Source organism: Uloborus diversus, chromosome 6 (genome assembly GCF_026930045.1).
Source record: "Uloborus diversus isolate 005 chromosome 6, Udiv.v.3.1, whole genome shotgun sequence".
Lineage (NCBI taxonomy): Eukaryota > Metazoa > Arthropoda > Arachnida > Araneae > Uloboridae > Uloborus > Uloborus diversus.
In genome coordinates, this window is record NC_072736.1 from 21,028,377 (window position 1) to 21,044,298 (window position 15,922).

The 15,922-nt window shown below is 33.5% G+C and overlaps 1 protein-coding gene across 1 annotated transcript in view; it reads right to left on the bottom strand.

Annotated features, from left to right (window-relative positions):
* The window catches only part of LOC129224267 (sodium/potassium/calcium exchanger Nckx30C-like), a 111,965-nt gene that overhangs the window by 30,322 nt on the left and 65,721 nt on the right, over positions 1-15,922 (bottom strand). The window contains 1 exon segment of the mRNA XM_054858695.1: positions 13,506-13,733. Within this exon segment, the coding sequence (XP_054714670.1) occupies positions 13,506-13,733 (228 nt within the window).

Here is a 15,922-nt window from a genome sequence, read left to right on the forward strand (position 1 = left end):
ATATAGGGGAAACCCGGGAAAAGCGAATTTTGCCTATAACTGCCAAATAATTAGTTGGCCGGTAGCCGCGTTGTCATAGCAACGGTCGCCTGTTGCCGCTCCGTGTGCGGCAACCATGTCGAGAGGAGTTCGCGTCACGCGACGCCAGAGACCGAACAAAGTATGTTTTGGGGAAAACAATATTAGTTTACAGAGGTTAGTGTTTCATTTATAACTTTAATACTGAGTAGGATTTAATGTACGCTTATGTAGCTTTTAACTATCCGTAGACGACGAGTTTAGATGCCATGGTTTTTTAGTAATTTTTAGTAATTTCAAAAATGTACCTGAAGGGCTAAACGGATTGGGCAAAGTGGATACCGTATTCACTATGCCCGGTCATGACAAGTCACTTCATCCGAACTTGGAAGTCCTTCAATTTTAAGATCTCAAGACAATGCTACCATTGAACACCGTCTTTATACTCCCATGGGATCTGAAACAATAAAATAAATCGAAGGCAATGATGTTCCCACCGATTCACCCAAACCTGGATGTCTAAAGAACTACTACAGTCTTTCAGTTTTATGGCCTATTCTTCAGCCTGTTAAACGAATAACAACACGTAAACAAAAGCTACAGAGATCTACACTCCTGACAAGTACTCCAGTAAAGGACAATCAGAAATAAAATTTGAAAAGTCAAAGAAGACTGTCATGAATGTAAACTAGTGTCATGTGAAGTAACTAGATGATGTTTCGATTAAAGCTTCTTAGAAAACTGTTAAAAAGACCACTACCAAAAAGACTAAATCAAAAATCTCTGCTACGAAACACAGGACTGCATAAGATAACGAAAAGAAGAAGGAAGTAAAGAAATTTAATAATGTGAGGTGCATTTTCTGTGATGAAATGTTCATTGAAGAAGATGATCAATCAACGGAAAACTACATACAATGTCGTATTTGTACTCAGTTGTGTCATAAAGAGTGTTCAGCATTAGAAAATGGTGATGATTTTGTTTGTGATAACTGCAATGATTAGTATTGTAGCAGAAAAATGTTTTTTTTTTTTTTTAAATATGCTCCAAAATTTTAGATGTTGACTTTTTTTAGTTTGATTTATTTGTTTGTTACAAAATTTGTATTGTAGAAAATCTTTTTTAATATGAGCCTTTAATTTTCGATGCTTATTTTATTTTTAAGTTAAATTTATTTGTTTGTAAAAACTACAAGAATTAGCATTCTAGCAAAATAATGTTTTTCAATATGTTCCTTTAATTTTCGAGTTTTATTTCATTTTTAAGTACACTTTCTTTTTTTGTAATAACTACAATAATAAGCATTATAGCAAAAAAATTGTTTTTTAGATGTGTTCCTTTAATTTGCGACGGTTATTTTATTTTCAATGTTTAGTTTGTTGTTGTTCGCTTTGCCCTAGTACCGAATCCACTTTACTCGGGGTGTAGGACAAAGTGGATATTCATGCTATTGTTGAAAACTGGCCTTATATCTAATAGTGTAATTAATATTAAGGACAACTGTTACTGCATTACATAAGTTCATTTAATAAAGACTGATTATAAACATTTGTTTCAATTTTCAAAGTTATAACTAAACGACAATAATCAAGAAACGTTGCCTGAGTTTCCCCTAATAATTAATAAAAATAGTAATAGAAGAAATTCTAACAAAGAAAGAAAATAGGAAGAACAATAAAATTTGATAATGATTGGTTGAAATGGAGATTATGTATTTTGGTGGATGTTGACATTCACCAATTTCTACATATGAGACAGTGAGAAGCATAGGGATGCAAGTGCAGAAATTAAAAATTTGGAGATAACCAGTGCAAATGGTAGGACAAACAATATTCTGTTTTGATACAAGAGATAGTACAAGTAATCCTGATAGGTACTGTTATACAGCCCGATTTAGAAAACAAATTCAATTAAAACCTAACTAGGAACTGAACTTAAAACGCGTTTTACTCAAAACTCCAAAATATTTACTTACATCCCTTTGCTTCTCACAGCCTCATATCTTTTTTCCCCCAGCGAAAGTCAAAAAAAAAAAAAAAAAAAAAGGAAGAATGAAAAAGAGAAAGGGAAAAAACATTGGAAAAAATAATTGAAGAGATAAAAAAATAAAATGCAAATTTTTTTTGAAATTCTGGATTCTCGTTCGTGTTTCTGCAACCTTCAAATAACATATACAACAGCTTATAAGGTTGAAAATAAATTATGGGAAGAAACGCCATCTACATTTTATCGATAAACGATCAAAGTACGTAAAAATGAAAATTAGAATAACAATTGGAATATATAATAGGAAAACAACAATCTTTTCGAAAAGCCACTTATAAAAAAATGCTGAACATATTTTATTTTTCTTAATGACTTGTTACCGTACATGCTAAAATAAATTTTTAAGAGCACTGAAAAAACAAATAAAAACAAAGGATTTTTACTATGATGGGGACAGGGGAAGTGAGTTTGAAGTGGTGCTCTATTTGTTGATTATATTTTGCTTCGATTTGTCATTTTAAGCATATTTTGAAATGTAATGAATACAGAAAAACAACAATCTCTTTAAAAAGTCACTTACTACAAAATGCTTAACATTTTTTTAATGACTTGTTAACATACATGTTAAAATAAAATTTTTAAGAGCACTGAAAAAATAAATAAACCACAATACTTTTGCTGTGATGGACAGAGGAAGTGAGTTTAAACTGCTGCTCTATTTGTTGATTGTACTTCGTTTCGATTTGTCGTTTTAAGCAAATTTTGCAATATAATGAACTTAACTTTCTAGACCAATAAACAAGGTCACGCAAATGTGTGATCTATGTAACAACGCGATTTGATCACTAACTAAAATTGCTCAGTAACAACGACAAAACGTTTACACAACTCCTAAAGATCAAATATTGGCCTCATTACATAATGTGTTTTGAAATAATCAAGAAGTTTATGGACACCTGATTGAAATTACAGCGGCCTTACGTGTTTAATATTTGGTTTGAATACGTATCATGTCGTCAAAGTTACACATTGCTTGGCGAGAAAAAAAATAGTATTGCACGTGCAGCAAAAAGTGAAAAGGTAGATCTATCACAGCAATTGATCAACCTTTTAAGTTTTTGCTGCACGCGCAATCTGTATTGATCTTCACAGGAAGTTGCTCGAGTTGCGTTGCTCTGACGATGCATTATTAATGTTAACGGCATTGTTGAAAATGAAGATACATACTATTGAGAGAAAGACAGAGAGAGTTATTGGTGGAGAAAGTATGCTTGTGAAAACATCATGATGTTGCTTCTATGTAAAAAACAGAGAAAAAATGTAGAACATATATGACAATAGTTACCCTAGGAACGAGTTTGTGTCCGACATTGTGTCAAGCGCCTAATAACCTACTGCATGTAACTGTTCATGAAAGAAAATTTAAACTGACATGTAAATATATATATATATATATGTGGTGATGTATTATTTTCTAAGACACTTTATTAAGAACTCGAACTCTTGTGTATTCCTACGTGCGGAGTGAGATTGTGCGTGACGCGACCAGTTTTGGCGGATTGAGAAGGAATGATGGGAAGTGTGGTGGAAGACGTGTTGTTCTCGATGTTTTAATGTTTCTTGTTCTATGTTCCTGTATTCGTCTTGTGCTGTCAATTATTAAATGTTTATTAGTGTACGATGTCGTCATTATGCTTTGTTGTGTGAAGAATACCCCTAGACCAGCCGAGATCCTTACAAATGGGGGCACGGCCTTTGATTCCGAAACCTCGCCCCTTTGAAAGTTTCAACGTGTAGCTGTTCCTTCAACTTTAAGCGGTGAGTGACTCTTTTCACAATTTTCAATTCCTTATTTCGAAAACATACAGACGTGGTGTGGAAAAAATGAAGTCCAAAAAGAGAGATCAAAAACCTAAAGGCGCTGCAACTGCTACAGTGCAAACTGAAACCGAATATCCTAACGAAAACGAAACAAATATAATAACAAATGTTGATAATCCAAACACCGCATTACCGTACGTTACATTTTCTGATTTCGAAACTCTAGTTAAACGTTTCAATGGCGACGCAATGTCTGACGTCAACATTTGGATAGATTCCGTTGAAGAAGCGATCATACTTCTACATCTCAGTGATTTGCAAGCTTTGTTATTTTCTAAACGATTACTAGTAGGAAAAGCAAAACTTTTCATTGATAGCGAAATTTTGCCAACGTCTTGGCAGACGTTAAAAAAATTATTGCTTGCGGAATTCTCCGACAGTCGTTGTCCGGCTGAAGTACACAAATTGCTTTCAAACAGAAAAATGCGTTATAATGAAAGTGTCGAAGAATATTTTTTTAAGATGCGTCAGATTGGTTCGACGGCTAATATTGATGATTCATCATTAATGCATTATATAATAAACGGAATAGATGATACGCCATTTAATAAAAGTGTTTTGTATAATTGCTTGAATATTCATGACTTTCGAAATAAGCTGAAGATATATTCTGAAATGTCTGCTGATGCACATTCGAGAAAAAATACAGCGTTTAAACCTTTTCCAGTTTCAACTCGATCGGAAAAAAATTCACTAGGAGCCAGATATAACGAACATAACGAAAGAAAGATGAACAAATTTTGTTTTCTTTGTGGAAATGATTCCCACCTGCAGTATGACTGTCCAACAAAAAACAAAGGAAAACGTTGTTTGTTTTGTTCAGGCTTTGGCCATGTTAGTAAAGATTGTGAAAAGAAAACAACTGATAAGAGATCTTTTTCGAATTCTTCGAAATGCAAGGCCGATCCGACTCCATTTTCACCCACGGAAACGACCGACTGTGCTCATAAAACTTGTAATTCTTTCCAAATTAACTCCAACATGCTGAAGTCAGCTAAAATAAATGATTCAGTGATAACTACTCTAATTGATACTGGATCACAGCTAACCGCGCTTTCAAATAAAATTTTTAAAAATTTCCGAAATATAAGTTTAAAACCTACAAGTGCAACATTTTCCGGCTTGGGAAACAAAACTTATTGTCCCATTGGCACTTTCTTTTCTGATATTGAAATTGATGACTGTATGTTCTCGACATTGATTTATGTAGTTGATGATGATATTTTAAATGTGGATGCAATTATTGGTACTGATGTTATTAATCAAGGTATTTTATGTGTTGATAAAAATGGTTGTAACTTGAGAAAACTTGAAAATTTTTTGTTGAATGTCGCAAATATTGTGCCCACTGAACCTGAATTAGACCTTGCACATATTCAAACCCCTCAAATACGTGAAGAAGTTAGTCATTTAATTAAGAGTTATAAGCCTGATAAAATTAAAACGACCAATTTAAAGATGTCAATTAATTTAGAAGATGAGATTCCTGTTGTAAGCAAACCCCGTCGGTTATCCCCTATGCAAAAAGAAATCGTAGATTCTCAGATTGCTGATTGGCTTGAAAAAGATATTATTAGACCTAGTTGTAGTTCCTTTGTTTCACCGATCGTACTTTGTAAGAAAAAAGATAATTCATATCGCTTATGTGTTGATTACCGCAAACTAAACCGTAAAACAATTAAAGATCACTATCCTTTACCTTTAATTGATGAAATTTTAGACTCTTTAAGTTCAGCGAAGACATTTACTACATTAGATTTGAAACATGCATTTTTTTCATATTGATATTGAAGAAAACAGTAAGAAGTATACATCATTTGTCACTCATAATGCCCAGTATGAATTCCAGAAATGTCCCTTCGGATTAAGTGGAAGCCCCTTATTATTCCAGAAATATATTAATTGCATTTTTCGTGAACTTTTAATTGATCAGACCGTCATTATTTACATGGATGATATTCTTATTCCTTCCGTTGATGAAGTGGATGGTATAAACAAGTTGAGAAAAGTCCTTCAAATTGCCTCTGAGTATGGACTCGACCTAAATATTAAGAAATGCCAATTTCTCAAGCGAGAAATAGAATTTTTGGGTCATGTGATTAAAAATGGAAAAACAATGCCCTCTTCTTGCAAAACCTCTGCAGTTCAAAATTTTCCCCTGCCGAAGAATGTGAAAGACATTCAAAAATTTTTAGGACTTACTGGTTACTTCCGAAAATTTATTCAGCATTATGCATTAATTGCTAAACCACTCAGTGATTTGCTTCGGAAATCAGCTCCATTTGTTTTTGGACCAGAACAACATCAGGCATTTTCTGTTTTGAAGGAAAAGTTAACTTCTTATCCTGTTCTCGACATTTTTCGTCCTGGCGCAAAACTTAAGTTACACACTGATGCAAGTAAACACGGATTTGGTGCTATACTCCTACAAGAGTCTTCGAATAACAACTATAACCCTATTTACTACTTTAGTAGAAAAACGACCCCTCAGCAAGAAAATTATTCAAGCTATGAACTTGAAATGTTAGCAGTCATTGAAGCAATTAAAAAATTTCGACATTATTTGAATACTAAATTTATGATTGTTACTGATTGTGACGCGTTCAAGAAAACATTATCTAAGAAAGATATATCACCTAAAATTGCCCGATATGCCATGTTGCTTGAAGAATTTAATTACGATATAATTCATCGCCCCGCAACAAAAATGAACCATGTAGATGCCTTGAGTAGATATCCTGTAATGATGATAACTCAAAATTGCTTGACAGATCAAATCGCTGCAGCTCAACAAAATGATGAAAATTTAGAAACAGTAATAGCCCTAGTCAAGGTAAATAAAGTAAATGACTATGTAGTTAAAAATTGTGTTTTGTACAAATTGATAAATGATCGCGAATTGCTCGTTGTACCCAAAGGTATGCAAACAGAGATTATCAAACATGTACATGAAAATGGTCATTTTGCAGTAGCCAAAACTGTTGATGTTGTACAACAAAATTATTTTATCCCTAACCTTAAACAAGCTGTCGAAACTGTTATTTCCAATTGTGTGCATTGTATTTTGGTAAATAAAAAACGTGGAAAGCAAGATGGATTTTTGAATCCAATTCCAAAAGATGATCGCCCTTTAAGCACTTATCACGTCGATTTCTTAGGACCTTTAATGTCTACAAATAAGAACTATCAACACATTTTGACTATTATCGATGCATTTACAAAATTTACATGGATATACCCGACAAAATCAACTACAACAAATGACGTTATTTCAAAATTAGAATTTCAGGAGAGTATTTTTGGAAATCCTTCTCGTATAGTTACCGATAAAGGCCCAGCTTTTACGTCAAGAGAATTCAGCGATTATTGTATAAAACAAAATATTCAGCATGTAAAAATCACAACTGGAATACCGCGGGGAAACGGACAAGTCGAACGAGTCCACGGTACATTGATCCCCGTTCTTGCAAAACTTTCGATAAATAATCCCACAAAATGGTACACATTTGTCCCGGCACTGCAGAAAATCCTGAATTCCACAAAACACAGAAGCACGAAATTTTCACCATTCGAACTCTTGACAGGTGTAAAAATGCGTTCGAACGAAGATCTAGAAATACTTAGTTTACTTGAAGAAGAAAATGAACAAAAATTTCATGATGATAGAGAATTGCTTCGTAACACAGCAAAAACAAACATACTTAAAATTCAAGAGGAAAATACGAAGAATTTTAATAAAAAACGAAAAATTGCTACTCAGTATCAAATAGGCGACTTTGTTGCCATACAAAGAACTCAGTTTGGTACAGGTATGAAGTTACGACCTAAATTTCTTGGTCCCTACAGAGTAACGAAAGTCAACCCAAACAATCGGTATGAGGTCACCAAAGTTGGCACACACGAAGGCCCTTACTCGACTTCATCTGCTGCTGACTTTATGAAAAAATGGACGACAACTCCAACCGACTAACTTTGTCCCTAAAAAAAAAGGGGGAGAGAAAAAAAAATATTAGTGTTTTTCTTTTTCTTTTTTTTTTGGTGTTCCTGTTTAAATCCTGCTTTTGATGATGATCGGAGCGTGCAACTGACGTCGTGCTGCCTTCAACTCCACCTGATGATGATGACTACCATGATGACGACAACGATGATGATGACTACCATGATGACGACAACGATGCTGATGACTACCGTAATGAAGATTACGACAACGATGATGATGCTGACGACGATGGAGGAGCAACGACTTGATGCCAGCTCGACTCCAAAGGATTTGCAGACCTTTTTTTTACCTCTTTCCAAGAAACTAGAACATTTCATTTTTTTTCTCTCACCGAAATTTTACCAGTTCACGAGGACGTGAATAATCAGGATGGACGAGTGTGGTGATGTATTATTTTCTAAGACACTTTATTAAAGAACTCGAACTCTTGTGTATTCCTACGCGCGGAGTGAGATTGTGCGTGACGCGACCAGTTTTGGCGGATTGAGAAGGAATGATGGGAAGTGTGGTGGAAGACGTGTTGTTCTCGATGTTTTAATGTTTCTTGTTCTATGTTCCTGTATTCGTCTTGTGCTGTCAATTATTAAATGTTTATTAGTGTACGATGTCGTCATTATGCTTTGTTGTGTGAAGAATACCCCTAGAACAGCCGAGATCCTTACATATATATATATATATATATATATATATATATATATATATATATATATATATATATATATATATATATATATATATATATACATACACATACCCCTCCCCGCTGTTGTTATGTCTTGCTCTAACATTCAAATATATCTTCTGAAGCAGCGGTGCCCTACCTACGGCCCGTAACACATGGTCCGCGTCTGATATATCTGACACTTTATTATGTTCAATGTTACGAATCGAGAAATATATTTTGTTATCTCCTGAAACAACCAATTCTCATTACTCGTCTTTTTTCTGGGCCAAATAAACAGAAATCAGTTTCTTAAAAGCAAGTGGAAACTTCAAATAAACAAAATAAGCTTGCAGTAATTGTCAACAGCAAAAAAATTTCAGAGGTTTTAGCTTTTGCATATTCTGGCCCGCGACATTTTAATATGAGATGCGGCCCTTCGGGTTGAAAAAAAATTTGGCATCGCTGTTCTAAAGAAAGTCTTAACGTTACAGCATATCTCTTTATATTAAAAAAAAATACGTCAAAGAAAATTTTGAAAGGAAGTGTGTGATGGGCCTAGCACCTACAGCCTTGAAATTTTGAACAAAATTACTTCGAGTCCCGGTGGTTTGCACCTGGGGTTTTGTTTTGTAAAATTCGAATTAGTTTATTTGTAATTACTTTTTTAAGTTCAAATTTCGTGTAAATTGCGTACTATTGCTTATAAAAGGAGTGAAAAATTACTTGCACATATTGATTTTATATATCGTTGGAAAGGGTAGAATTTTCCGCGTTCTACGCAATTTGTTTCAATGCTCTAACTTAAATACGGCGGGAGAAATTTGTACTTTTAGCTCGAACTTTTTTAGGCTTAGCTAAAATTTAAGCACTACTTTCTTCATTAAATATACTTTTTTAAGTAAAAAGTGAAGGAATTGTCCCACAGTTTTCTTTTTGACACCACTGAAAAGAGCGGCTTTTTTTACTCCAGATCTAACTCGACCTACGAACGAAAAACTTAGCTTCTATCTCCATAGAAGAAAAGTTACAAGCAGTTTTAATCAAGTTCAAAAAATCTCATTTCCATTCAAATTGCTGATGTTTTATTTGGCGTTGCCATAGTTACGTCTTTCCGATTCTTTTGTTTCTTCTTTCTTATTCACAAATTTTAAGGGTTTGATTTTAACGGAAAATCTTAAGCTTAACTCAATTAAAACTCCGAGCCAAAGAGCAAAACTATTACTAGAGATCACGAATATGATAGCGACTTTTCAAACGTACACAGCTGCAGTTTTGCAATGCTCAGGAATTTACTAGCAAGTTCGTACAAATTATTTTGAAACCCGGGGAAGGGATGTTTTTATTCCAAAGGGAGCTCATAATGCGTTTTTAATCTGTTTCTTTTTAATTGACGATTCAAATCTTCGCAAATCAAATAAGATTGCGAAGCAATCTTCGGGGGCTGGTGAGCGTCAGCGAGCGGAGGGCAGAGCCCTCTAGTCGAATAAAATAAATGAGCTGCATGAATATTTTCTAAGTAAGTCATAGGATCTTCTGCAAAACAGTACTGCAAACCATTCAACTCAAAGGATTTGCCTAATGCTTTATTATTTTTAAACAAGTAGCCAGAATTACTACCTGATAAAATGATATCATGTGTGTTTTTATCAGTTTCTAACATAGAGAAAAGGTTTTCAGCTCTAAGTAAAAGCATTGGTCTTTGTTTTGTTACTTCTACAGTATTCCGTAAATTTATGTTAATTATTAGAATCATTTCACGTCAAAATTCTGTAAATATTGCATGTAAAATTTATACGCTAACAAAAAGCGATTCATTTCTTTAAACGAATAATAAGTCCAACGTTAATTGTCGTCCTAAACTCTTTTTTGTTTTGTTTATCTATTTCGTTTTCTTTAATTTTAGTTATTTAATCGGGAAAAATACCTAAATTAAAAAATTAAATCCTTTAACTACGCACAATTATTGAATTTCATTGGTTACAAGTGTAATAGAAGCTTTGTTTTACGCATTAGAGAAGAGTACAAAATATGTTACAGAAGATTTATTCTGATTCGAAAAGTTTAAAGGCACACTTTTAAGTTTAAAAAAGAACACAGACACAATCATGTTACAGAATTTTCCATTCAGGTTGAAAAAAGTTTGAAAGAACATTTTCTGACTCTAAACCCTGACTCTTACTAATCAAATGGAGAAGCATCAAAAGTTCAGGAATCAGCATAAGAGTCAATGGCCGAAAAAATTGTTTGGAATAGCATCCATCAAAAAACATTATAATTTTCGAAGAATATTTTTTTTTTGGGGCAAAGTTATCACTCTTACAAAGATACATAATGTAACTACTTTTCTGACTGTTAGCAAACCTAGGTCTAATGAAAACACAGATGTGCATAAAATATTTGACGTTTACGAAAAATATCACATGGAAATTGCTTTCAAAAATCATGAGAAATATCAGTATAAAACTATTATAAAGGTAAGCTTCGCCAAATATCTTTGACAAAGGGAAAAGGGGAAAGAAAAAAATACGTCACGACATGTAAAGAGTTTTATGGCGGTCATTAGAAGGAAATCATTCGACAAGACTTAAAAATCAGAATCTTCTGTCGTTGACCGCAAAAGAACAAAGAAGAACAGGAAGAAATCGAACAATGTTTTACTGGAACGGAAGATATAAGAGTAAAAAATATATTTTGACTTATCTGACAATCTGAAATGGAACAACTGCAGGATCATTTTTAGTATAGATAGCCATTTAACTAATTAATTCTACTGGTAAAGTTTGTAATTTCTCAATTTTTTTGCAACATTAATATCGGATGGTTAATTGTTATCATTATTTTTAGCACTGTATAATTTTTCAATTTTTTCTAATTATTATAATTGTAATTCAAACGTGTATATGAGGCAGTGAAAAGCAAAGGGATGTAAGTGGCAAAATTGAAACTTTGCAGATAATCAGTACATATAGTAAAGGAACCTCTCCTTTGTCTTGGGGCAAGAGCTAGTACTAGTAGCACTGGTAGGTGCTTCTGTAAAGCATGATTTAGAAAAAAAAATCTAATGAAAGCCTACCTAGGACGTTATCTTTAAACGCGATTTACTCAAAACGTGAAAATATCCTCTTACATCCCTTTGCTTCTCACTGTCTCACATGTATTTATAAGTTTCAAAGCAAGTACATCGTCCTCATATACATAATAACCAATGACCGAGTAACCCTCCTGACGTCATCAACAATGAAACTCGTGTCACGGCATGATAATTGAATAATATGTTTTGTTAATTGTTTGATATGCAGGAAAAAGCTTTGCTGTGACAGGGCTGAACTGGATCCGGTTGCTTAACTGTTTTACTGGCACAACTGTCATTTTAGGAGAATGAAGAAACGAAAAAGTGTGCGGAATACCAGAGTTAAGTTCCCAAGCACACTTAGTACTCCTTTTATCGACTCACTGAACGGATCAGTCAATGGAACGACTCAGTCCACCGTTCCCAACTTGGGCATGCGCTGTACTAGAAATGCATGTGATGGGTTGCGGTGGGTGGGTTGGGTATGTGGTGTGTTGGTGAAGCCCGGTGGGGAACTGAGGCACTGGGCTTCACCGCAGTCGCACCGTCTATCTCGTAGTTTATTTAGGTATACATATTTCCAGCTCGTAACAATAGGGCTAAATCAACACAGGAACAGTGCTTTGGAGAGATTTACTTAAAAAAATATGTAGCACTTTTTAGGAGACTATAGTCCAATTCAAGATATGTAACAGCATAGATTAACAAATTATCTTGACACCCCACGATGACGTTGTTTTCTTGACGGCGGGAAGACTGGAAATGAATTGTTTGAAGGTATGTAGTTGAATTGCTTTAAGGCATGTAACGTTTCGCGATTTATTATCAAAATCATAGTTAAAAGCAACATTTAAAAAATTTATTTCCTGAAGGAAAAAAACTCAGCTTTCAAGTGAGTTTTATTGCCTGTTTCCATGTTCTCGCCCACTATCACTTCTTGTGAAAAACACTTGAAGCACCTGGTATGTGGTGCTTGACTTTTCAAGTGTGTGGAACCTCTGATTGAAGCCTAGTGAAATTGAAAGATACAAATAAGAACAGCTCAAACTGAATATAAACGCTCACTAAGTAATGGAACTGAAATTGTGGCAGGTGTTGACGATAAACAACAATCTTTCATGCTTACATTTGCTATCAACTTGTGAAAGAGGGTATTAAGAAGAAACATGCACAAATGGCTTACTTTCAAGATTGATGCACACACATATTTTTATTTCCGTTTACAAAAAAGGAAGTATCATATTCGCAAAAAAAAAATTCACTCAAAAATCGACCTTAATTTCCATTATGCTCACCCCTGATTGAATGTTGAGTTTTTTTTTTTTTTTTTCGACTCGACCACACGTGGATAAGTGCCTAAGAACATATAGACACTCGAAATATCCATTTTGACGATTCCCGAGAAAAAAACAAAGAGTTTTCTCGTGACGTCTGTACGTACGTATATATGTATGTGAGGATGTATGTCGCATAACTCAAGAACAGTATGTCATAGAAAGTTGAAATATGGTACGTAGACTCCCAGTGGGGTCTAGTTGTGCACCTCTCCTTGTGGTTGCATTCGGGTGTTTCTGAGGGAGTCTTTTGCCCATTTTTGAAGGGAAATTATTGTTAATCTTGATGTAATTTCAAGTGGTGTTACAATTTGGCGGACACTTCGCGATACTTGGTGACAAATTTGGAGAGTTTTTTTAAATCTGGTTTCAATTTGGCCACTGTTGGTGATATTTAGAAAGTAAACTATTGATTCTCATTAAAATTACCAATAATGGAAAAATGACATTAAATTGGAGTAAAAGGAAGTCATGTGAGCCACACATCAGCTCGTTCTATTAATAGCTAAAGCTGTAAGTTACCCAATACTTTGAAAGAAAATATGTAGTTACCTGCGAACCAGGTGCATTGGAGTTGGCGATGTTATGGTTAGAATTCTGGCTTGACGAGTTCTGAAGCTGGTTTTTGGACTCCGAGGGCATGACGATGTTCACATTCTGCGTCGAATCAGTTTGGCTTTCTGGGATGCTTTGCACTGAGTCTGAACGAAGAACGGCTCCTTCTCCGGGATCACTGCGAATGCTCCTTGTCATGACCGTACCCGCAGAATTATTGGCCGTCTAAACAAATAATGTGCATTAATAAGGCTGCATAAAATGGCATGCAATGTATTGTTTTTTTTCTGATTGCATACTTTCTAAGTGAAGACACAAAAATATTTTCTACATCGCCGCCATATTTGCTCCTCATGCTTTAATTAATACATTGTAATATAATTTTTAATGTTTATAAAAACTGGATATATTTATTCAACGGATTAACATTAATGGAAATAGTGGATAATTCTACTGGAACATTTAATTTTTGTAAATAGTTTATTTTATTTAAAAGTCTTCAAAAAGAACTAATCAACCAACGGTATCTTCAAACAAGAAGTTTTTACTCAAGTTTTACGAAACATGGTGGCACATACTAGTAATCTTATGCCGTTTTAAAATTAACCCATGAAATAAAGGTTTGTATAGTTTCCAATAAGATAAATCTATTATAGAGATAACTTGAAGCAAAGTGAATGACCATATCTCATTGTTCGGATAAGAAAAAAAAAATGCACTTTAAACCAGAAAAGTTGTCTCAAATAACTAATCGTAGAGAGTAGAGAAAACTAAATTGCATTAAACAAAACATTAAACCAAAAATTGAAAATTATAAGAACATAAAGTAAAATGCGCAAAGAACACAATGTATGTATAAAACTATATACAACGAATAGTGACAAAAATTTAACTAAATAAGGTTAAATAAACAAATTACAAGATGAAAAACAAACTATTAATATTGCAAAGATTTATTTTTTCCTGAAGCTGACTTCTCTTCTCATAATAATACAAATCATAAAAAAAAAAAAAAAGACGAACGGTAATGACATTAAATGTTGAGCAGATTACTATAGAAAGATAAATTTACAATAATTGTTAGTTATTCCGATTTGTAAGTCTTGATTTCATATTTTACTAGAAAGATTTTGGTATGCAAAATTCTTTTTTATTACATATTACATTTCATAGCACTCTGAAATTAATATTTGAAGACAATTTGAAATGTTGATAAATTAGTTTTTTTAATCGATATGATAAACATAAATAGATTTTGAAACTTATAAAATACTTGGGGAATTAACATTAGTTTACCACAGTATGGTTCATAGACTCCAAAGATGTAGTAGATGAAAAATAACTTCTAATGGTATAGATAATTAGTCAAAGCTTATGTTTTAGGGTAAAAAACAATCTAATCACGTAAGGTAATTAACAAATAAATACACGAAGTTTAACATGTTTTTATGTAGACTTTGAAAATTATTACTAGATTAAACCAGGAACATCAAAAAGCAATCAAAGGGTAGGTAATATATTTAACGCAGACATAGACTTCTATACAATTATGTAATAGAGTTGACAACGTGAAAATAAGCGGATACACAAAACATGTATACACCAATGGTTTCAAAATTTGCAAAAATTAAAACAGGAACAATAATTTTGACTCACAAATAATTCACAAGTAAAAAACTAGAAAGTGGAAGAAGAGAGAAAGAGCGTTAAGAGTTATTTTAAATTCATAAGATTAACTTCAAAGGCGGGCAGATAATGTGCAACTTTTATATCAGTAATGCTTAGACTAGCAGTGCTGTAGTTGTGGGGGGGAGGGGTGTCGTCTTCGAAATATTTTTTTTATCGTAAAAATAGTACAAAGGTTTTGTAAATTGGTTTCAAATGTCCTTTTCTTTTGATGAATCTAAATCTTCCCAACTCCGAAGTTAATCCCCAAATAATCTTTCCAATTACAAAACTTTCTACTACCAATTACAGCGCTGGCCAAATTATTAGACTAAGACTGTTTTAAAAGCAAATTCTTTATTGATTACATAACTATAGACACATTAACGAACAGTGAAATAATTATCTAATATTTAGTATGCATTCCCTTGTTCTAGATGAGCATTTTAAGTCTTTTTGGCATACTTTTCACAAGGTTTACACCATTTCTCAACTTTTAAAAAAGGAGCTAAAAAATTGTTTATACTTACTATTATATATACTCACATACACATACTCACTAATTACCTAAAACTAACTTTAAATATAACAGAACACTCTAATAAAAAGAACTAGTGAACAGTTTAAGCTGATTGAGGTTATGTTCCTGGTAAGTAGATAAACAAAGAACATAAATAAAGCAGACATTGCTGCCACCTGCAAACATTAAATTATGCTAAAATAACGTAATAATCAGTGTACAGTATGTA